The sequence below is a fragment of the Zeus faber genome, assembly GCF_960531495.2.
Source record: "Zeus faber genome assembly, chromosome: 20".
NCBI lineage: Eukaryota > Metazoa > Chordata > Actinopteri > Zeiformes > Zeidae > Zeus > Zeus faber.
The window spans coordinates 17255407-17281079 of NC_137207.1; the positions used below are offsets into that span (position 1 = coordinate 17255407).

Below are 25673 nucleotides of genomic sequence, written 5' to 3' on the forward strand. Positions count from 1 at the left end.
AAAATCAGTTTGTGTCCCCCCCCCCCCCCCTGTTTTTTTTTTTATCCGCAAAAATCAGGCTTAACGAAGAAAGACATTTTGAGAGAGAAAAAAAAACACCTTAGAAATTAGTTTCTCAAGCAAATATAACCACATGGCTAATTATTATGCAAAATGATGTCATCGGACCTTCCTGGGTGTGGGAATAACGGGCAAGCCCCCTTATTACGCTGCTGTCTGGCCAGCCATCAGACTCTGGCTGAGAATATCAATTGAGCTGCTGTTTGTATGGCAATGATGCACTCCAAAAAACTGCCACGGACAAGTAGCAGACAGGGCCAGCCGACCTGTGCGCTTCTACTGTATAGTACATTTTGGCGTGTGGACGCGGACGTGTTCCACGCATGTGCCAACATTCCTCACTGAAAGAAGTAGTGGCAGTTCAAATGAAAAGCCAACAGCAGTTAAATTGAATGTCTCTCTTTGGAGAGGGGGATGCAAAGAAAGAAAGGAAAGGTGAGTCGGTTGATTAGTGGTTGTTTAACAGCATGATTTTTTTCCCATTAACCTATGTAACATGAAAACGAGTCCTCCTTAAACTGCAGCAAGTATCTGTCAAGAGTCTGTCTCGCTGCTCGTTTGTGCTTTTTCATTTAAGTGCCTTTCAATATAACTGTTAATTCCCCATAGATATTGGTATTAAGAGGCCCATTTCATCAGGGTGATGCACAGCTTGGAGACTCCAGGAACAAGCAGTGTGCGGCTATTAGTTTAACAGCAGTACTTAAAAGCAAGATCCAGAATGTTTAAACATGGAAAACAAGTGCCTGCGATGATGTTGTGGTCAAAGGAACACCTTTTTTTTTTTATCAGGATATGAAAAAGTCAGGTAGAATAAAAAATAATGTTCTAGGAAGAGATTATATTGTCATAACTGAGTTTCTGTAAAACAACATTTGAAATAACGTATGCTGAGGCGTTTAATGGCTGTATTAGTGTTGATCACTATGACTCTGCATTATATGATATAGACATGCCAATTGATAAAGCAATCCGGAGATCACTTCTAAATGATGGTGAATACTTATTTGCGTTTTCCGGCAATACATGTGCAATTATCAAGCAGGGATCGTGGTATGCAGTTGTTGATTCACACGCATGCGGCAGAGTTGGAGACCAGGAGTATGACTCACCCAGCAGCTTTGTAGCTTACTACAATATCATTGAATCTGTCTATAGGCATTTCTTTGATCCTGCACATTCATTCAGTCAAATTCAACCGATATTTGAAATCACTGGCCTACAGGCAGATATTATTCACACCCAACAATAGAACCCGAGTTAATGAATACTGTGAAGCATCCAGTCACAAAGACATACACCAAAGAACACTAACCCTAACCCTAACCCTAACCATTCCACCCCACAGAACTCACTCAAGGGTAAACGTGATAAGTCACAATCTGTGCAGCAACGGTACCAAAGACGTGGGATAATATAAGGGATCACTCATTTAGTGTCATTACTGGCCATACTGGCTCTCCTTTGTACAGTGAAGCAATGCAAGGTAAATGAAGGGTCTGTAATGAAACGGCTGCCAAAATATGATTATTTGAACAAAAGTACATGTTTTGGACACACGGCTAAAGAACAACAAGCCGCATCTGCAAATTGTTCAAATGTTGCTGATAGAACTGGTCATGTAACAAATCAAATTTCAACTGATATTATTATAGTCAATGAGTATGAGAGTATTTAACGTCATAAATGTATACGCTTCTGAGGAAAACTGACACGCACCAGAGTAAGTTCTACAAAATAAAAATTCAATAACATCACTGTCATAATTTATAGACATTCCAGAGATATCAACGTATACAATTTTCCTGAATTATAATTGCTGGTAACAATAAATATAAGCATCGTCTGATCCCAATTATCCATGTGTGGCAAAGTAAATAATCCACGCACCCTTACGCCAGCGGGAGCGCGCTGCCGGTTCTTTGGAGTGCGCACACACACAGGCTCTGTACGTGTGTTTTTTTGTTTTGTTCAGCTAGGAAATAAAAACACACTATTGTTCTTTGTTGCATTTGAAGAAGCGGGAAATGAGCACACGCAGTGGAGCGTAAATACTGAGAGCAAATTCCAAGCCTTGGAGCCCACAGTCCATGTCGGCAGGAGTACCCCCTTTTAGGGGAAGGCTCGCAGTCCGCAGTGACATCAAGCTTACCGAGGCGCTCTCCATCGCCAGCAGCCAGTCCATGCTTGGGCGGTCTATCCAGCTGTCCGTCCATCACCAAGGGAGGCGCACTCCACTCCACCACCGCCAGCCTTCTCCTTGTCTGGCACCTGAAGTGGATGAGGATAAGCAGCTGCAGAAGGCAGTCGGGCTGCTGTTCCCCATGCTTTTTGTTGGGTCATCCACGGTCCGTCATGTCCTGGTAACCAGGTGCCACACTTCCTGCCACCCAGGTGCACGCGTCAAGGACATGAACACCGCCATCCGGCAGCTGCTTAATCATCACCCGTCTGTCCCCACTGTTGTGGTGCATGTGGGCACCAACGACCTTAAAACGCAGCAATAACAAAAACTCGAAGATTTTGTCTGCCTCATAAACAGTGTTTTGAACACAAACAAACAATGCATTGTATAAGGCACACTGCCCTCCCCCCGTTACGGCGACGTAAAATTTAGCTGATTGCGGCAGCTGCACATCTGGCTGAAGGGCTACTGCTGTAACAGAGGTATCCCCTGGACAACTTCACCACCTTCCACAATAGACTGGATCTTTTTAAGGACGATCGCCTCCACCCAAGCCATGAAGGATCCCGTCTCCTTTCCATAAACATTGGACTCCACCACGGTCAGTGAGTCCCACACATGCATACACTATTCAGTCACCTCCTCCATCCCGTACTCCTGCAGCCCACTCAGCTCTACTGAATGGAACTGGTATGCCTTCCACTAAAAACTATACAACCATTCCTGTTACAGTAGGTCCATTGCTAGACTTTGTATTCGACATTCAAAGCATACTGTAGCTACTTCAAATCTAATTACGGTTCCCCCACAGTCCCAAACCACTTCCCCCTTATTGCATACACCTGAATCGAACCCCGCCTCCTTAGTTAATCCACGTACTTAAAAAAATCTGACCTTTTCTATTTAATAGAAAAGGTCAGGTTCTAATCCCTCTGAATATTAGAAGTCTGCTCTAATATCAAAAATCGGATGATCTCAAGATTCTGGTTTCTCAAATGAACCCTGATATCTTGGTGCTGACTAATAGTTGGCTTAGGAAAAATATAAATAAAATTAGTTTAGTACAGACAGATATGCAAGACGAGACGGGGTGGCCATTTTTTCTAAATCATGTCTTTGGGCTACAGTTCTTAATGAGGTCACCGTACAGAAAGTTTCTGAATTTCATGCTCTGAAGGTCAGTTTAGGGCCTAATAATTCAGTTGTCGTGATTGGAATTTATAGACCTCCCTCTGCTGAATCTGTCGCCATTGATAAATTGGCAGATCTAATCTCTCAATAGAGTAATTCAGAGATGATAATGTTGGGTGATTTTTAATCTCAATTGGTTGACCAATGTGCCTGACTATTGGAAAGAGGTGTGTTGTGATCTCAACATAACCCAAGTGATTACTGATCTGACCAGTGATAATCTTAAAAAATATTTCTTAGTTAACTTTATTTGATCTGATCCAATAGCAGTGAGCAAATTGTTCCTTCTGGTGTCTTTGACCTTGGAATAAGTGACCATTGCCCCATAGCCTGCATTACGGATGCGTGACTAAAGAAGGTTCAACCCGAGTTGATGTCAAGAGAAATTTAAAACATTTTAATGAGCAGGCCTTGGGTCCTAGCTAGAAAATCTGGAGACCCCTTCCCATTGGCTCGCTTTGAGGCATTTAAGGAATACATTTTCATCGTCAGTGATGGAAGCTAAATCAGATTATTATTTAAATACCATCTTTAGCTGTTATTCAAATCCAGCCAAATTCTGGAAGGTAGTGAATTAAACTAAGAATAAAAATGCAATTTCCCTGCCCACAAATATAAATTCTGTTCAGTGCTTCATTTCTGATTACAAGGAAATATGCACAGATAGATTTTGCTGCAGCTGGTCACCTATTTGAAAATGGGAGCACAGGATCTGGTAAATCTAAGAGTAATCCAGAAATTGATGTCTCTGTACATACCGTAAATCCTGTCCTTTAGTTTATCACTGCAACATCTTTAATTTTAAAGGAATTAGTGACAGCGGTGGATAAAAAGAAGCATTGTGCTTGCTCTGCTCATCAACCTATCAAAATCCTTTTATACAGTTGATCATTTCCTGCTCATACACAGACTTCTGAGTATTGGCTGTGACCCTGTAGATGGTTACAAAACTACCTCTCTGATAGACAGCAGTGCGTGAAAACAGATAATGTTCAATCTGCATTTTTATCGGGAACAAAAGGTGTCCCTCAAGGTTCGATTTTAGGACCGGTCCTTTTCACAATTTATATCAATGATGTTGTTGTCTTTTACTACTTGTGGTGTCCATCTGTACGGAGATGACACTATCTGATATTGTGGGCTGACTCCATACAATTGGCTCTTGTAAATCTGAAACTTTCTTTTAATGGTCTTCAAGAGGCACTTATCGATCAAAATGCGTTGTGTTAAATGCTGAAAAAATATATGCCATTCACCAGAGCTAAGGAAATAGATTATAGCAAACTTCCGATTATCACTCTACTCGGTACAGCTATTGAAAGAGCCCCACACTATAAATATTTAGGCATCTGGATTGACAATAAACTCACTTTTAAAGTTCATATTGATAAACTGGTTGAAAATCTGCGGCTGAAACTTGGCTTTCTTTATTGAAATAGAACCTGCTTTCCCGTGTTTAGTATAAAAATTGTTAAAACTGGATTACTTTCTGTCTTAGATTATGGTGATATAATTTTTGGACATGCTGCTGCTACCACCCTTATGCCCTTAGACGCTATATGTATCACGCTGCTCTTAGATTTATTGCTGGTGATGCCTACAGTACCCATCATTGTACTCTCTATGAAATAGTTGGCTGGCCCTCTCTCTTTGCGAAACGACAAAGTGCTCCTAAAAAAATGACCAATTTACATAACTTCACTATTACACCTCAATGTAGGAGCTTATTAAACCCGTTCTAGGGACTGGATTACATTAGATGTTCCACCGGTCAACTCTGAACTCGGAAAGACTGTTTTTAAATATTGTGCTTGTGGAATAACCTACAATGTACATCAAATATTGATTCCTTGATACTATTGGGACATTTTTGAAATATGCTTACAAATCTCATTGTTTTAAAATGTAGTTTTCAACATTTTTTGAATGTTGTTTTAACTAGGAATTGTTTTAATTGTTTTGTGAAATTAAATGAAAGGAAAAACATTAGAATTTCTTCACAACACAAGACACTATAGAGAGCCAAAGCCTAGAGCCTGCATATTGCTGCCTGCAACTATATTTATTAGGGGTCCAGCCCGCTAATTGCATGGGAAAATTTTTTCAAGGTAAAACTATTTGAAACAGTAGAACGGCAGAAGTTACACACACAATCACGTCTCGTTTAAACCAGTATGCCACAAACATCTCGTAGTTCAACTTTCATCCAAATCGATCCACATGCGGAGCAGAAATGAGTGAAAAACGACAACAACAAATTTGACTCAAATCACACACACATCGTCAAATGCCAAAGTATCTATAACAGGGTTAAAAGTATCTGAAACACAACAATGAGAGAAGTTACGAATGCGGTTGAGGTGTCGTTTGAACCTGTTTGTCACAAACATCTCAAGGTTTAAGTTTCATCCACATCGATCCTCAATGATACGTCTGCAGGCACGGCTTGACCATGCCAATTAGTCCGCCACAGATACTGTAGGGGTCCATAATGCGTTTATCGTAACCCCTCAGAAAACTTGTAAACGGAAAACTATAAATAATCCACAAAAAGTCGTCACTCCGTCATCGTTGCCCCAAATGGCGTCAGGGTGAGATATACCAAAGACAAACCGTGATTTACAGCCAACAAGCAGACGGCTGCTTTTTGGAAACTTATCGATCTATCTATCTACCTATCTATCTATCTACCTATCTATCTACCTATCTATCTACCTATCTATCTACCTATCTATCTATCTACCTATCTATCTATCTACCTATCTATCTATCTATCTATCTATCTATCTATCTATCTATCTATCTATCTATCTATCTATCTATCTATCTATCTATCTATCTATCTATCTATCTATTTATTTTGTTTTGTTTTGTTTTGTTTTGTTTTGTTTTGTTTTGCTTTGTTTTGTCTTGTATTATGTATTGTATTTGTTATGTATTAAACATTTGAGTGCATTTGAAAGCTCAATGTAAACGAAACAAACTATTGCCTTCAATTAATGTCAGGCACTTTGAGTTGCATGTTGAGTATGAAAGGTGTTATCATTGTGTTATTAAAGATTTATTATTACTGTTATCAATATTATCATTGTTATTTTAATTTTAGAATGCAGTCAGAACACACACGTCAATACCTTAACTTAAAATAGGGCATCTTCGTCGTCATCATCATCTTCGTCACCAAGCAAGTTTTTGTATCTCATATATTGCTTACCTTGACTCAAACAGAATGATTAATTGTACCTGAGTGTAATCATTAATCATTATTTTTTTGGCTCAACTATTATAACCATATTTACGAATCACGGCGTCGATGCCGACCTGTAAAATGAGAGAGAGGGAGAGAGGGAGAGAGGGAGTGACTGAGAGAGAGAGAGACAGATGGTAGTTGCTTTATATTTACCTTGACTTCTGCATCCCCTCCATTTAATCACAGTGATTAGTTCGGACGGGTTCACACTCACCTCCGAGCGTTGCCAAAACATTTAACACCCTTGAACTACTAACTAAAATAAAGTTAGATAAAGTTAGTTAGAGAGCTGTTTGAGAAGTCTTATCATATATATATTAATAATAATCACTACCTTGCCAAGCAACCTGCAGGTTACAGATGAGCAGCAGCCAATCAGAGGGAAGAGCGATGAGAGGGAAGAGCTGATCTGCTGATCACCTTCACCTCTTACATTGACTTTAAGCAGAAGTAAACAGATGGATAATAGTAAGATACTTCAGTGCTCCAGACGCCCCTGCCCCCAAAAAGAGACAAACGACAAAAAGTTTTTGCATCAGATCTACATGAATCACATATAGGACTGGACGATACTGACTAAATCAAACGACAAATACCTGGGTATTGATAATTTCACTAATTTTGGGGACTATACAATACTACGACTATTGGTACTTTCATAAGATATTCACACAGAAGAAACAAATCATTATTAATATCAATTTTATGACAGAGCAGGTAGAGGCATTGATTACAAAGTTTAGTGGAATGCCACTTTTTAAGAGCAGGAAAAGACTTTCATTTGGACTATATTGCAATATCACAATAAACAAAGTCTAAGGCACGTCTGCTCTCCTTTAATTATATGAACGTTATGAATATTTTTGCCCAGCCTGATCACATACAGTCTATGACCTTTTTGGATTCCAAAAGAGAGAGAAGAGCCTGCAGCGCAATCCTTTTTTTTGTCAACTTGCCATCATATAAATAGGGGAACACAACAGTCCACACACAGAGCATCAGCTTGGTGTGTCAGCTGTGTTTAATTTCACGCGAGGCGCCTCTATCAGGAACACCCGCTCCATCAGCAACCCTCCCACCCCGGGCTTTCTGTCGGTCGCAGCCTAAATCTGGGTGAACAAGTGTGGATGTTGTTTGGATCTCTAACTTGTCGCCTTTGTAGTTGAGACCTGTGGGCGCTGGTATATATATATTATTTATTAATTTTGCATGTGGTTTGGCCTCTTTCTGGGAGACAGGAAAGTTGATGCTGAGCTGGAGACCGGGGGCTATAGAACGCCAAACGGTTTATTAATGGCCTTGTTTTTTTCTTTTGCCGTAATCAGGCGTGTTTTCGATTAAAAAAAAAAAACAGGACAGGACGACGAAAATTGTTGCAATGTGCCGTTTAATAAGCGGCATGTGCCGGGTGTCGTTGTATACGTCTGCCGCCGTCAGGTGCTTATTAAACGTCCGCCGGCAAATTTTCACTATTTTTCCTCCCCCCCAAATAGGCACCACCTACTGGCCTCTGCAGAGTCTCTGCTAGTACAATATGCCTGAACTTTTTTTCAGGATAGAGGCAACCGCCATGCGTGGATTTCAGAGTAGAAAAGTGTGTGTGTGTGTGTGTGTGTGTGTGTGTGTGTGTGTGTGTGTGTGTGTGTGTGTGTGTGTGTGTGTGTGTGTGTGTGTGTGTGTGTGTGTGTGTGTGTGTGTGTGTGTGTGTGAAGTGGATCCGCCGGGCTTGTTAAGTTAGTAAGTAATTAATTAACATTACGTCCTGTACATCGTTTTTTAATGAAAACACGCCTGGTTAGGAGAAAACAAGGCCATTACTGAACCGTTTGGCATTCCACAGAGGACAAACTCACCTTTTTGGAGTCACTCCATCTCAAAACCTATAAGTGTGTTTTTCATTTAACGCTCAGAGGAATTCTCTCTCTCTCTCTCGCTCTCTCTCTCTCAGGCACACTCACTCATGTCTCTGTCTCTCCCTCTCTCTCGTTATCTTTATCTTTTTAAAATTTCGTACATAGAGAGAGAGAGAGAGAGAGAGAGAGAGAGAGAGAATTCCTCTGAGCGTTAAATGAAAAACACACTTATAGGTTGTGAGATGGAGTGACTCCAAAAAGGTGAGTTTGTCCTCTGTGGAATGCCAAACGGTTCAGTAATGGCCTTGTTTTCTCCTAACCAGGCGTGAGAGAGCGCGCTTGGTAACTATCGACAATAATCACCATATAGAAGACATTTTGCCACAACTTAGTGCTGTGTGTGTGTGTGTGTGTGTGTGTGTGTGTGTGTGTGTGTGTGTGTGTGTGTGTGTGTGTGTGTGTGTGTGTGTGTGTGTGTGTGTGTGTGTGTGTGTGTGTGTGTGTGTGTGTGTGTGTGTGTGCGCGCACGCGCGCGCGCGCATGTATGCAGTTGCTGAAAATGTACTTCTAACTAATCCTCATCCACGCCCTAATGAAGCCAGGAAATTTGTCCCGGGATCCCATGTAGAACCAATCATCAAAGAAGGATTAGATACAGTCGCGGTGGAGCCACAGAGCCGACCTGATGCATGAAGGAGGGGCGAGCGAGCCGGATCGGGTATTTTCCAGTTCCGGTCAAATTGCTCCTAAAATGCTGTTCCTAGCCTCAAATTTCCCCGCTGCACTTTTTGTTTGTTTTCCTTCCCCCCCTTGTAATGTGATCGGCTAATCGTCGTCCACTTAGCCTGCCAATGTGCACCAGCGGTCCTCCGGTACGTTCCTCTCGGGATCGGCCTTGATGGCGCCTCCTGGTGGATCCACACACTGTAGACCCCGGACCCCGGGCAATTGAACGCCACCCGACTGGAACGCAATCGACCCGACCCGTACGCGTCCTGGGTTGGCCCTTGGGTAGCCGGTTCCAGTAGTAGATCACCTCTGTTCCCAACATCTCAGCTGAGAAGTGGCGGCATTGGTTCTCGGAGATGACATTGATACCCAACTGGTAATTTAAGCATTCCCTTCCATCCAGAAAATGAAACGGCGCCTATCTTCATATCCCTGTCATGTGTGCAAGCAGGTAAATGCAATTTCAGTAGTCAGTGTGCGGTTGATAGGGCCACAACTTTTGCAACTTTTGCGCCGCTTCTCCAAGTCCCCGCCCCGCCCTCACCCCGTTTCTCCAAAAAAAAACAAAAAAAAAAAAAAACCCTGTGTGTTTTTATTCTAGCTCATGTACATATTTATGCTGCCGTCAGCGTAATTATCGCCGCTCGCCACGTTTTTTTTTCGCCTCAAAATTGCATTTATGCAGATAACTGCGGCTATCGTTAAACCAGAAGCAGGTTCCGTTTGACGGCGCACTAAGTGAGACTGACGGTGACTCAGATAGTGAGCGTCTAAATGGTGCGGTCATTAGCAGGGGGAGAACTACGACACCCTGGTCTCACCTTTTTCTATTTTTCCCTCTTCTGCCTCGCACCGCACCCAAGGGGGGGCGGTCCCAGCTGAAAAGAACGGAGGGGGAGGAGAAGACGACGGTGGAGAGGAAGAGGACAGGGGGGCCTTGATCGTGATTAAACGCGCCGGCGGGGACAAGTCGGGGGCGGGGAGGACTCGAGTGCGTTTGCACTGCACTGACGTCCGACCGCCCCTTGAACAGGCCAACGCTCCGAAGTGCTCGTGGTGCAGCTTTCCCCGGGCTATTGCACCCGTCTGTCGGGATTCAGGAGTGACCTCTGACCTCTGACCAGAAACCCTTTTTGTTGTTCCTATAAGCGCAGAAAAAAAAAACGACTGAATCTAAGCAGCCGCCGTGTTGGGGTCATAATCACACCCTGTACGCTTCCCCGTCATCACGCCATTCCACTCGCTTGAGTAGAAAAAGTTCAGACGACGTGATTCTGGCCAGATTTTTCTGGCGTGTAGTGGCAAAACAGAGTCAGGGCCGGAGACTGCGGAGACACAAGACTGACACAAGATTCACAAAACAGAAGGTTGTGTGGTGTGAAGGGTACAGCGATCTGATGACTGCAAGTCGTGTGGTGCGCCCAGGGCATTATCTGTTCAGAATCAGGTTTTCCCTCCTCAGACCACACATGGGTTATTTGAGACGAAGCAAAGCTTTGGATTAGTGGTGATGCCGTCCTAAGTCGATCCGTCCCTCTCCCCCACGGTGTCCAGGTGTCCATGGTGACGAGGCACCCCTTCCCCACGGTGGACGTCCCGGACCACGCGCACTACACCATCGGCGTCATCATCCTGACCGTGGGCATCACGGGCATGCTGGGAAATTTCCTGGTCTTGTACGCGTTCTGCAGGTACCGTGGGGGTGGATTCACCTAAGGGTCCCGGTTTGGGGGTTTCAAAAGTGTGGTCACCCTATCTTGACTCCGCCGCAAATAATTCCACACGTAGGTACACAGCCTCCAACAAATGGGGAAACATTCGGAATGCATTCGCTCACACACACACACACACACACACACACACACACACACACACATTAACAAAAGCAGGGAGCTCGTGGTGCATATTTAACCCCTTCATTTCACCTCAACAGAATTACAGTTTGGCCATTGAAGCGCCACTCTGCTCCACCGACGCTCACGTCACTGCACTGTTTTCAAAAGTCACATTTTTCACCGAGAGTGTCTTTTTTGGGCAGTTAATCAAATTCATTTAAATGTGACTGTAGCGGCATTTGCCTACAATAGTGGAGTACACCACCGGTAAGTTGTACGTGGCTTTCCATCTCGACGCCGTGATTTCAACATGCAAAAAATTCACAGATAAACAAAATGAACACGGTGTCGTGAGGCGGGACTCCATTTTGTATTTTTTTTGGGGGGGTCGGCGAGCTCCCAAACCAACGATAGCTCTAGCACCAGGCGGCCGGAAGTCACTCATATTCCTGTGGGTGATGCACGTTCTATCCAGACCTGCCAACCTGCACACATTTTGTGTACCAACCCTAACCCCAAAATTGTAATTTTGATTACAGAAAACAATCAATCAATACATAACCAGACCGTGCATTTATTGAGTATTTCAACTACATTCCTCGGATTGGACCAGATGCTACGACCTTGTGCTTCTGGTTCTGTGACCCCTCCCGCACCTCTCACTCATTCAACATCCGCTGATACGCAGCACAGCGGTACTTAAATACTTTATGTTTTTGTTAACATGTAAAACACGAGATGCACCGATCAATGTGCCGTACATAGAGTGTCTTGATGAGTCACTCAATAGAATGAGCCGTTGGATTTGATTCAGTTAGTTGAATGCACGGTGAGTTCCAGTGAACGAGAGTAAGAAGAGTCAGCCATTTATTATTATGAAATTCTTTTTTGAAATGGTTGCAATTTGTTTTGGAAAGGCAAGCACCATATAAATATAATAGAAAGGTATATTTGCACTTAAAAGTGAAAGAGACTTTCATTTGAAGTTACATGTCCCATCGTGAATAAAGGACAACAATAAACAGTGTCAAAATCAGTAATGTCACTATTGGGGTAACTGAAAAATGCAGCAGTAGTCTGTATCTGCAGCTTTCCTGTCACGTGAGCGTGATCTGATCACACCATGTATTTGTCATCGACGTACAGCAGATATACCCAATGAGGCCAAATGATAATAACATTTGATTTCTCCGATCACGGATATGAACTCAAAATTATCGGCCAACAATGTAAAAGTTATTTAATAGTCAATTTTTTATTATGAACATACAATTGAATGAAAGTAGGAATCGGCAGGTCAGACTTTCACAAAAAATTTGAAAATTGCAGTCGGTGCATCTCTAGTTGGTAAACATGTTGTACAAGATGATGCATTTCAAGGGGTATATCCTAATGATATGAATGTGTATAGTGTATGTAGTTAGCCTTAGTAGCTTACATACGATGTGATGAGCCTCGTTACGAGGCGACTACGCTGTGAATTACTGATGTCATTTAGCTGCAGTAACTCAAACCCCACAAGGACTCTGTTACACTGTTGTGGTACTCTAAATATTTTCCCAAGGTTGGCAGGTCTGTCTATCCTCCAAATAAAATGAGTCAAGTTTATGAGTCCAATTTATAAATAAGGTTTATAGGTCAAGTCCAAGACATCCCCTGGCCTTAACCTCCACCCGGCAAGTAAAGACTCCTTGATAAAGTAAACGTACATTTATGGAGGCCGAGAGCTCAAATTTATTGTTTTCCTTTCTGGAGTGGAGCAAAGGTGAGGAAAGTGAGCAACACACACACACACACACACACACACACACACACACACACACACACACACACACACACACACACATTGTTAGCGTGCAGTTTAATGCAACTCAGCCCTGCTCACATGCTTTGGTGCACACACGCTCACGGCCCGGGGCCTTCACATAATGCATGCAAAATAGACAACACATGTACATCTGACATTGAATTGCCAGTATGTTTTACCCATCCCATCTTGTAAATGTAATCCACAAGTTCTTTAATATCAAAGGCCATGGTATATATTGTGTGTGTGTGTGTGTGTGTTTGTGTTTTCAGGAGCCGGAGCCTGCGGACCCCGGCCAACATGTTCATCATTAACCTGGCCATCACCGACTTCCTCATGTGTATCACGCAGACGCCAATCTTCTTCACCACCAGCATGCACAAGAGATGGATCTTCGGAGAGAAAGGTAAACGCGCACACGCACACGCACACATACACACCGACATGCATACAAACACTTCCCTAAACGAAGTGTGTGTGTGTGTCTGTGGGGGTGTACGAGAATGTGCACACACACACACTCTTAGAAGTCTATAGGTTGACTTTCATCCTTATGGTCAAACACACTAATGCACAGAACTCAGATCTTCTGAGTTTCTGTGTGTGTGTGTGTATATGTGTGTGTGTGTGTGTGTGGCGCGCACTGGTACAGTAGATGCAGATAGAGATTGATGGTAAAAGGTCCCGGCACAGCAGCGATCAGACATAGATAGCTGTAGTTTGTAGAGTCGGCCTTGCCCTTGGAGCCACAAGGCACCACAAAGACGAACACTAGCCACAAACCTAATTAATCACACACATACACACACGGAGGGGGGGTGGGTGTCAAAAGGTAGCAGCTGATGAGCCGCGAGACACAAGCTTCGTGATGCATATTTTACCGTCATCGAGCAACGTTTGTTTTGGGTTGGGTTTTTTTCCCGCAACTCTTTCAAAGTAACACAATCAAATCGTATTTGCAGTGAGAGCATTTTGAAATAGCTGGCACTCGGGTGCGCAGCCATTCACTAGAGCTCTTGCCTCTTACCCTCAGGATGGAACATTCAAGGGCTGTGGATGAGGTTGCGGACAGTGTGTGTCTGTGTCTGTGCGTGTGTGCGTGTGTGTGTGTGTGTGTGTGTGTGTGTATGTGTGTGTGTGTGTGTGTGTACGCATGCTTATCAGCAGCTACCTGCATGTGTCCCCTCCAGCAGCCCTCATACATTATGGATACGTGGCGCTTAGCCGTGGCCTCTGTGGGGGAAAGTGGGGTCGGCCCGTTTGACAAAGCGAGGCGTGGGGCTGCAGCCAGGAGCTAATGAGACGCTGACAAATGCGACTTTGCCCCAGACGAGTTGCCGCGACACTCGAGCGCTCAACACTGAAGTATCGCCGTGCGGCGTTTGCCGTCCCGTGTGCCAGGACGCCGGGAGCACGGCCGTCCGCCTTGCGGAGCCGAGGGGATGGGAGAGCGACGCTTTCCCCTCCCCCTCGGCCTCGTCGGCTCCGACGTGTCGCAGGGAGCGTTGCGGCGGCTTCAGTCAGGAATGAATATTTCAGGGAACGGATACTGTATTTCTCATTTTGCATTCCGCTCCTGTCTTGGCCTCGCACCCTGGGTGTGTGTCCCCCATCTCCCCCTCCCCCTCTCCTCCCCATCTCGCCTTATCCCTCCACACCACCACCACCGCCACCGACCATCTTCAACTCCCATCCCCTCGCCTCCTCGCCCGGCTCCTGTCTCTCTCAACCCTCCCCTCCTTTGTGTTTCCTTTCCTTTTCCTTCCTCCCTTCCCATCCTTACCCCCACCCCCCTTACAGGCTGTGAGTTGTACGCCTTCTGCGGCGCCCTGTTCGGCATCTGCAGCATGATTACGCTGATGGTGATCGCGTTGGACCGCTACGTGGTCATCACCCGGCCGCTGGCTTCGCTGGGGATCATGTCCCGCCGGCGGGCGCTGTGCATCCTGGCCGCCGCCTGGGCCTACTCCATGGGCTGGAGCCTGCCCCCCTTCTTTGGCTGGAGTGAGTGGATTGGTTTTATTGGAAGAAAAGAACAGCCCTGGAGACCTTCACTTAATCGATGGCTGCATAGATCTCGGTCTGTGGATGCTGACTCCATCTGGGCTGTTATTACCACAATCTACAGTATATTAGAGTTATTTTTAAAAGGACACTTCCATCCCACAAACAAGCCTCCCCAGGGAGTATTAGTGGGATATAAATTCTGCCTGAGGGGCCTAAGGTACGTACGTATTACAAAGGGTGGGGGTACAAAACTAAAATGACCCCAAACACTCTTGCAGAATCAATTAAAGGCAATAAAAACAGAATAATATGCCAATGTGCAAGCCTAAAAAGCATCAGTGAACAATGAAAAGTGAATAATTTTAATATTAGTCATTGCTGTTGACACATACCACCCCCCACCTCACCACCACTGCATCTGTCTTGGACCCCCCCCCCCCACACACACACACACACACACACACACACACCTCCAAATTGGCCTCTGGGGAACTGGAACCTCGCGTAAAAAACCCTGAAAAGTGACTCACGTCTTCCTTGTGTGTCTGCAGAGAAGAGAAGGGAGGTGAAGAGAAGAGAAGGTGTTGGACTCAGTCTGTTGTCAGGGCAACCTAATGAAACAGCATTTGTGCAATTGTCTTTTTTAGGTCACTTCACGATTAATGGCAACAAAAAATTGTGCATCACAATATTATTGCCGTGGCTTGATTTCATCGCAATACAATAGCTGGGAAAGCCAATAAGATAAATATTTTACTAGTCGTTCTAATGCCATGACGACACGATTTTCAAAGTTGTCGGGTCGCTGTACTGTTCACACTACACAACTTTCTGTCTTGCGATCGGGAATCATACAGTCGTCGTGGTTTCACACTACGTGACTGGTCGGTGACAGAGCGTCGCACGTTACAGGATCTTCCACCAGGAGGAATCCCCGACGAGTCTGTCGGGTCTCCAAACTACGCTTCGTCACCAAAACACACGCGAGAAGTGACACCGGATATGATGACACATACGTGGGACAGGATTATTATAATTCTTTTCTTTTTTTTCGATTGTTGATCACTGTAAAAAATCAAATAAAAGCAGAATATGAAGAAGAAATGTATTGAAAACCTAGACAAGAAAATCCATAGGTATGTTGTGTGTTTCTGGCTGCTGCCCGGTGCACGCCCGTCTCGCCGTCGCTCCTTCTCGACTCCGCCGGAAGCTCAACCCCAGGCCCGCCAATCTCAGCTCAATCCCGGCCCCGTCAACTTCTCCGCTTATATCCCCAAACCGGTTTGATTTCTGTTTCCACAAGCACGGGCGAACATTTAGCTCCAAACGGACCCCTCTGCAGACCCCTCCGCTCTGAAGGCTATGAAGCCTCGCGAAGGAAGAGCATCACGTTTGGCAACATTGGTGTAATTTTATTTTATTTATTAATTTTCATTTTATTATTTATAATTTCTCACATATTGTCCAATGTTACTGATTTTGTCACGGATTGCCCCTTTAAACATTTTCAATCCTGGTATCCAGTAGACTTGGGCGATCGTGCAAAATTTAAATCGCTGATCGCTGGGGGGCAGCGAATAAGCGATATACGACTTTTTGCGGGGTGCACGTGGGTTCGGGCCGCACACAATGTAATGCAGTCTCCCCGTCTCAGAAGTGCAAGATTTATTATTCGCAACCCGACAGTGGACAGTGGGGACGCACAGTTTTTTGTTTTTTTTTGGAGCAGTACGGAGTAAGGACAGTCCCTTAACTCAGTTGTGTAAAAAAAAAAAATTGTAGTTTCATACATGTAGGAAACAAATAAAAATAAACAGATCTAAAACAAGCGCACCACGGTCTGGAGGTGAAACAAAAAGAACTCTGCTCTAATTCTCTGAGTTAGGTTTGCGTTTTTTCATTTTCCATACAAGTAAGAAACTAAGGAAACAAAATAAATCGAAATATTTCTCTTCGAGTATATATTATATCAGGATTTGCATATTGAGTGGCAGGTTTTCGGGGGGCGGGGGAGGGGGGCAGAGAATGTCTGAGCACCTGCCCCATGGACCATGGCGGTGGCCCCCTTATCAGGCGCGCTTTCTTTTTTTTTTTTTTTTTCTTTTTTTAATTAATGGATGTCGAGGTAGCAGATTGTCTGGGCAAGATATATTCATGAGGATCACCTCGTGAACCTCGAGCCTCCTCCTCCGTTTGTCCAGAGCGGCAAAAAAATGCCTAGAACCGGAGCCGAGGGGTCCACGCGCCTTTTCTTTTTCTTTGAGCACCTGCCCCTAAACGTCTCCGTACGGGACTGTAGGGGGAAAGTGAGACCCCGTCAGTGGTTACTTGACAGCTCTGAGCGGAGAGGAGGAGCCTCCGACCTCTCTCTCTCTCGCTCTCTCTCTCTCTCTCTCTCTCTCTCTCTCTCACTCTCTCTCTCTCTCTCTCCACTCCAGTTTCAGAACATGGTAGACTGCACTTACACCGATTTCAATACTCTTTTACGATTTTTCCTGACGGATAAAAAAAAATGTATTAAAAACGTCCGTCATCGATGTCAATCGAGAACGATGGAGTCGGCCACCGAGGGACGATTTAATCGTAAATTGGTCCAAATCCAGACACTGCCTTGCGTGGTTCCGAAACTGAGGCCTTTGTCGACAGCAATTAACTATTTTTAATACCGGAAACACTGAGCGAGTCATGTGAAACTCACACGACACATTTACTAACTGCACAATCATTTAATTTGATTCACCAAAATGTACCATGAAACACCAAGAAATGTTTCCTATGGGTGTGTGTGATAGTATCAAAGCGGTTCCTTTATTCAGTTCAGTCGGTGTGTGTCTGTGTGTATGTGTGTGCGTCTGTGTGTGTGTGTGTGTCCTCCCCCAGGTGCCTACGTCCCAGAGGGCCTGTTGACCTCGTGCTCCTGGGACTACATGACGTTCACGCCGTCGGTGCGCTCCTACACCATGCTGCTGTTCACCTTCGTCTTCTTCATCCCGCTCTTCATCATCATCTACTGCTACTGCTGCATCTTCAGGGCCATCCGGCGCACGACCCGGTAGACACACACACAAACACACACACACACACACACACACACGCACGCAGATACACACACACACTGTTGTACGGGTATCAAAGTGAAGTCCCAGTAAATACACCTGGCTAGTGAGGACCCATGTTCCTGCTGCGCTTCTAAACCAAAAGTTTTTCAATTTCAATACCAGTCCTCACAACTATAGTAAAACAAACACACACACTCACATACACAAATTCCATCATACCCTCTCACACCTTCCCAAATTCAGACACACGCACACACACACCCACACACACACATGCACGAACACACGCAAACACATGAGAACATACATACATGTACGCTCCCTCAAACACACATACAACACATGCATATGCACACATGCAGACTCGCAAACAAAAGTATCAGAAGAGTTGATATAACACCCACACTCAAACTTGCACACACACAAACCGCCGAATCGCCAGGTTGTGCGCGGTTCACCGCATGCGAACAGACACTTTTACACACTGTTTTGTCAACCCTTGGCTATGATGCACGTACGGCCAAAACTTATATACTATACAATGCACCCACTGTTTCCCCCACTACACACTCTCTCTTTCTCTCTCTCTCTCTCTCTCTCACACACACACACACACACACACACACACACACACACACACACACACACACACTAATGTATAGACACACAAAGCTTTTCTTTTGGGTTCACCGTGTTGACAGTCATTAAAATGTATTGAGGACGAGGTAAAGTCACCGTGAGGCCAAAGAGATGGAGATGCATACACTCTTTGATCTCTCAGTGATCACAGCCCCAATACGCTGTATACATACAAACACACGCGCGGCGGGAACGTCACGGATCACGACGTTTCCCTGTGGCGGGTGTGTGCGTGTGTCAGTGTTGACCTGCGGGCGCTGATTTATGGTGCGTCTGGTGGTCCCAGTTCAATGACTGCCTCTTTCTATCTGAATGCCCATACTGTGAGGATGGAAGCGAGCAGGCATGTGTGTGTCATGTGGAAAGTTGCTGTTCCTGTGTGTGTGTGTGTGTGTGTATGTGGGGGGGGGGGGGGGGGGGCGGGTGATCAATTAAAATATATCATAATATCATTGGGTCAGGGTGACGGTGAGCGGGTCGTCCGGAAATCAGAGGGTTCCTGGTTCGATTCCCGGCTCCTCCCGGTCGCGTGTCGAAGTGTCGTTGAGCAAGACACTGAACTCTGCGCTTTGCACGGCTGCCACCGCCGCTTGGAGTGGTCGTAACTGTAGAGAAGCGCTTAAAAAATAAAGTGCTTTTCTGTATAAATTCAGTACATTTACCATTCCACCATTGAACACGATTTATTTTGTACCTCAACAGTGATTATTTTCACCATGATTTTGACGATGTTTTTGGTGCCCTTCAGAGTGAAGACAGTTAAGATTTAATATGATCCACGTTCATGTTCAGAAACAGGAATTTCTTTACTTGAATGCAGCCTCAAGAGCAACATTGAACTATAATTACCATATCACGTCTCAGATTGTTGGCACTTTGTCTTTCAAAGTACTCAAACTGGTTTCGCAAATTTGAGTGAAATTGGCCATCGCTCATAAAACCAATTTTTTTTAATTGATGTTTCGGTGTGTGATTCCGTGGCTCATTAAAAAAATTATACCATATATAACCATAACCGGGTTATATGTATATACTGTATATAACCATAACCAGCAGAAAAGCAATGGAAGAAATTGTCTTTCACCGTTTTTTCCTACATCTGGATGGGATTAGGTTTGGAGAAAGCCCCCCAAAAAATTGACTTCAACGCCCACTGTCTGTCTTCTACCGCTAAACACGGTGGGGGGGGGGGGGGGGGGGGTCCGTAATGGTACGGCCTGTCATCCTGTGGGAGTGATGGGGGTCTGTCGTGATCGCTCTGCGTGGTTGAGGACCGTGATCCAATTTCTTTTACAAGACCGGGAAGCACCCGGTGGTGCTTCGTTATTACCCTCACATTCCCGGACGGTGAAGCTCCCACGGAAGGAAAATCCAAGAGCGGTTTGACGAACGCCGGGAATGCAAGACGACCCCCCCCCCCCCCCCCCCCCCCCCCAAAAAAAAAAAAAAAAAAAAAAAAAAAAAACACCACGGCCTCCGCTTGATTCCATCCTCCCTCCGAATGCTTGTGAGAAGTTCTGGTGCGAAGTAACTTTCCACCTCCTTTGTCGCTCGGAGGCTTTTTGTTTCTGAAGAACGGTGCGACGTCCTGTCGATGTCCCGTCAGGACTGGGTTGCAGCTGATTTTATAACGTATTATATAAAACGAGGGCCAGACGGAAGGACTAAGAAGCCTTTTTGTGGGTTCAAATTAAGGGAAATTACCAAGCAGAGACTCCAGGCACGCCCCCCCCCTATTTCTCATGACCAATTAGCATTAATGATCGAACACTGGCTTGAGCCAGTTGACTGGGACAATAATATTACAAGAGATTAGCCCCAATCACAGCACTTATTAATTTGTTGCACACACAGTTTCTTTGTACAGTGTGTGACTCCTGCGGAAAGACTGTGAAGCGCAAAAAAAAGAAAAGAAAACCCTGCACGAGCCCAGCGCTTAGTACAGATTGTACAACATGTTTGGATGCCATTTTCTAGGTCAGAAAGGAAAGCCTGTACCCCCCGACCCCGGCACCGCCACCGGCACCCCCACTGCGAGGGCTCAGGTTCACAAAAGTTCTCGAATAAGCTTTTGACCCTTGCTTGACAGGGCGGTGGGCAAGATCAACGGCGAGAAGCGCCGCGACTCGGTGAGGAGGGTCGACAAGATGAGGAGCGAGTGGAAGATGGCCAAGATCGCCCTCATTGTCATCCTGCTCTACGTCATCTCCTGGGCGCCGTACTCCTGCGTGGCCCTCACCGCCTTCGCAGGGTGGGTTGTGTTTGTTTTCGGAACATTGTGAAGTGAGTGTCGGGGGGGGGGGGGGGGGGGATCTGGGGTCGTCATGGGAACTGCGTCCAATTGTGACAAACACCCGGGCCGTGTCCTCTAGCTCTGTCGTACTCAACATGGGGTCGGGGGACCCCGGGGGGTCCTTCCAGAGGTACCAGGGGGGGGTCCCCAGAAAAGTGCAGACCTGCCCTCCTGCACGCATTTTGTGTAGCGACCGCGCAAAAATTCTTGGTCAAAATACGCAGATAGAAAATGCCAGCCGAAACGACGCAAAAAAAAAACGATCAATCAATCACTACAAAACAAGACTGTACATTTATTATCCACCGCTGCATCGCTGAGCTAAAACGGGAAGGGGGAGAGTCATAATAAAGCACAAACATGTGACGGTAACGGGAACGTGCAAAACGTGAGAAGCACGATTCTGATTCTGTGCCGGTCAAATGTACACGCCCTGCTCATGCACTCGTAAAAATGATCCGATGCCCAAACCCGATACCAACGTAATGTAACTTTGTTGACGCTCAAGAAAGAAAACTGCTGCTGTTTGGAGGCAGTTCAAGGAAGACAAAGAAGATGAGATAAATGATTTATTTATGGCCTGACAATATTCCAACATGGTACAGACTGAGTATCTAGCACTGTCACAGTGGAGCTCCACTCGTGATGAAAAGTTTGACTCTTTGACTTCCAGTGAACGAGGGCGAGAAAAGTCGGCCATTTATTTTATTTGTTTATTTTTCTGTAGTGATTGCAGTTTATTTGCAACGTACGATAAAAATATAATAAAAATAAAATTAAAATAAATAAAATAAAATATTTGCCCTTCAAGTGAAAGAGACTTTCATTTGAAGTTTGAACTGGACATCTCCATGTTAGTTATATGTTGTGTTCTATGAAAGCTCATTCAGAGTTACAGGTTGAATGACACTGAAACTTGGTGACAGTCCATATTCGATTTTATTGGAACTCAGGAACAGTTTTCATGTTCTATTATTGTTCTGTAGTGAATAAAGAACAATTAATAAACAGTGTCAAAATCAGGAATATTGTGGTAACTGAAAAATGCAGCAGTGGTCTGTATGTGATTACGTGAGCGTGTTTAGATCACACAATATATTTGTCATCGACCTACAGCAGATGTACCAGCAAATATTAGAAAAAATTATAAAAAAAAAAAATTCTCCCATCGTGGATAGTAACTTAAAATGATCTGACAACAATGTAAAAGTTATGTAATAGTCAGTGTTTATTACGAACATACAATTGAATGAAAATCTGAATCGGCAGGTCAGACTTTGGAATCGTCATCGACCAAGAAAATTGCAATCGGTGCATCTCTAGTTGGTGAACATGTTTGGTAGCTTTACGAGATAATACATTTCAAGGGGTATATCCCAATGATATGAATGTGTAAACTGTATATACTGTAGTTCGCTTTATCAGCGTACATACCATGTGATTATCCTCGTTGGATTTGTACATGAATGTGTTGGGTTTGCGGTATTTGACACTTCAGAGAAGGCTGTGCCTTTCCTCCGATTGGCCGTAGTCTCAGCGTCTTCAGCTGACACGCCCCCAGCACCTCGGAGCGGAGGGAACTGCCTTTTTTTTTTCATGATTTTGAACCTAATTGTTATACTTACTTTTTCTTATACTAGCGATATTTTTAATCATTACAATTTGGCTGCATATGGTTAGAAACACATTTTTCTGTGGTGTGACAAACTCAGAACACATGTTTGCTGTTGCTTAACAGGGACTTAAATACTTTTGATCCTGCTTTCACTGTTATCTCTCGGGCTGCAGGTCACGTTTGGACTAAATCATATCTGACCATACAAATCTTTTTTTTTTTTTTTTGTTTTGTTTCGAGCCTCTTCATCTGTTTCTGTTTTTTTCCATGGACACTAAACCCAACCTCTCCATCCCTGCCGCAGCTATGCTGATATGCTGACGCCCTACATGAACTCTGTTCCTGCTGTGATTGCTAAAGCCTCCGCCATCCACAACCCCATCATATACGCCATAACACACCCCAAGTACAGGTATACACAGACACACACATATACACACACACACACACACACACAAAAGGAGACCCATGCTAAGATTTTCTTCGCCGTAGTGCTGTGCTTTTTCCTTGTATACGGTATGTACATATTGAGATGACCTTTTGTTTTCCACCCTGTTACCCACGGTATACAAACAGATTTTATGTATACCTCTATATATATGATCTAATTTGCACAGTTTCCAACTTTTGTCTGAATGTAAATTCTTGATACAGATTTGCTGTTTACTGTCAATTTCTTTGTACATTTTTCGTTTGCTTTATCTAATTATTATTGCCTTGATTGTTTTGATGTGAGCTGATGTCACACATCACATGATTTCCCTCTGGATGTACAGTATAAAACATCTATCTATCCATCTATCTATCTATCTATCTATCTATCTATCTATCTGTCTGTCTGTCTGAAGGAAGGAAGTACCATTACCACTATACCCGTCACTGTCTTTCTCATTTCCTGCCTGTGTATTTCCTCTCTCTCTCCCTCTCTCTCTCCCTCTCGCTCTTTCTTTCTCTCTCGCTCTCCCTCTCTCTCCCTCTCCCTCTGCCTCTCCCTCTCTCTCTCTCTCTCTCTCTCTCTCTCCCTCTGTCGCCCGCCCATGTCTCTCGTCCCAGGTCGGCCATCAGTCAGTACATTCCCTACCTGGGCGTGTTGCTATGTGTTCCTGGCAGACAGCGTTTCAGCAGCAGCAGCTTCCAGTCCACCCGCCGCTCCACATTCACCAGCCAGTCGTCAGACACCAGCCGCCACCACCACAAGACCCAGGCCTCCTCGCAGTCCGACAGTGACTCGGTGTGGCCCCCACCCCTCCCCGAAATTAGTTTCATATCTCCGGGGAATAAGAATCATATGTATAATGTCATAATATCCATTTTTTTATTGTTTTGTCTATGTTTTCAGGCCGGCCTCTCGGACACGGAGGCGGACTTCTCTTCTCGGATGCCGGCTACTCGTCAGCTATCCGGTGATGCAAAACATGTGCGCCACGCCAGCCAGAGGTCAAAGGTCAGGGGTCGCGACTCGGGCGTGTTCGAGAGAGCAGCGGTCCACACCCCCGCCGACTCTTCGGTGTGCCGCCTCTCCCAGATCACCGTGAGTGCCGTGCACGCCATTCGACCGATGGACACGCTTTAATCCGCCGCAGATGAATAAACAGAGCGCGCAAATGGCAAATGGCTGCTGAGAGCCCGAGTGCATGCGCGCGCGCGGGCGCCGGCACACACACACACACACACACACACACACACACACACACACACACACACACACACACACACACACACACACACACACACACACACATACACACACTGCCCCAAGTTTTGTCTCTCCTTGACTTCTACAGTGAATGGTGGTTAACCAGAACACTTATAGATAGATAAATGGATAGATAAATGGGTGGATAGATAGATAGATAGATAGATAGATAGATAGAAAGATAGATACAGTTGATAGATGGATGGATAAAAAGATGGATGGATGGGTGGAAAGAGAATGTAGATACAGTATATTCATTAAAATGTAGAAAGACAGACAGATAGAAATATGTATATATATGATAGATGGATGATAGATAGATAGAAATGTGGGTAGATATGGACAGAGGGATGGACAGATGGACAGATAAATCGGTAGATAGATAGATAGAAATGGATAGATTTCTACATAGAAATGTAGATAGATGGATGGATGGATGGAGAGATGACAGAGAGAGAGAGAGAGAGAGAGATAACACGAGAACCACACCACGTGGGCCACAACAATGTTTTTGATTTCTTTTCCCGGTACTTCAGCGTCAGTCGGCCTCGTCCTCAAGGGGGTCAACTTTTCATGGATCTCTGAATTGCAGTGGTCGTCTGTGACCTCCTTCCCACGGCATCTGTCCCACAGCATCTCTCGAGCGCAGTCTCAGTCCGAGCACAGCCCTCAGCTGTCATGTGGCACGCTATGTAGAACAGTGGAGGCAGACACGCACGCACACACACACACACACACACACACACACACAAATACACAAACACGAATGAATGTAGATCAACGTACCGGAAAACTCACACACACATACCCACACACACACACACGCACTCCGCTCAATGCAGGTCAGGCTTTCTGAGGACTCGCGTTATGGAGGTTCTAAAGACTAATCCGGTAATCTGGGAGTTTCTAATCCGCAGTTTGCATGACATGACCCCGTGTTTGTGCCGCTGCCGTACACTTGCTGGCCCGGCTGGATGTGCTGCGCCAGCCGCCCGATCCACCAGGGGCTGAAACTTGCCCGCCATCTGCTTCCATCCGCTTCCGTGGTTTTGGCTGTGTCCGCCTCGGCCGCGCGGTGTCTTGAACTATAGAACTACTAGTACTACTGCTGCAGCTGTTTCATAGAGGAAATCCACGGCTGTTTATGTAATGCCACACATTTTCAGGATTGTAAAGCGATCGAGTACTTTTACTCAAGCACTGTACTTATTTTGACCTATCTGGATTTCACATGGATACTGTTTATAGCTCTCCTCTGTGGAGTGCTTGATTGTGGTCGGTCAATAGTGGTAATCTTGAGCCAGTGTCTGTTAACTTTTGGATGGGCGCCTGGATTTGTGTCCCTCGTTTCCTACATAGAATCCACTATTGGAGACTTGAAGAGATGAATGCATAGAGGGCCAATTTCACATTGATCACAGCAAATGGGTTATATAAAAGGACACGTTTTTTTA

At 44.9% G+C, this 25673-nt stretch overlaps 1 protein-coding gene across 1 annotated transcript in view; it reads left to right on the forward strand.

Moving 5' to 3' along the window:
• opn4b (opsin 4b) overlaps positions 1–24096 on the forward strand; it is a gene marked incomplete at its 3' end in the record, with an annotated part of 25686 nt that extends 1590 nt beyond the window's left edge. The window contains exons 2-9 of the mRNA XM_080021239.1: positions 10823–10959; positions 13183–13316; positions 14711–14914; positions 17798–17969; positions 20705–20866; positions 22828–22935; positions 23577–23754; positions 23863–24096. Coding sequence (XP_079877365.1) covers positions 10823–10959; positions 13183–13316; positions 14711–14914; positions 17798–17969; positions 20705–20866; positions 22828–22935; positions 23577–23754; positions 23863–24096 — 1329 coding nt within the window. The remainder of the gene's footprint in view (positions 1–10822; positions 10960–13182; positions 13317–14710; positions 14915–17797; positions 17970–20704; positions 20867–22827; positions 22936–23576; positions 23755–23862) is intronic.
• Between the last annotated feature and the right edge of the window lie 1577 nt (positions 24097–25673).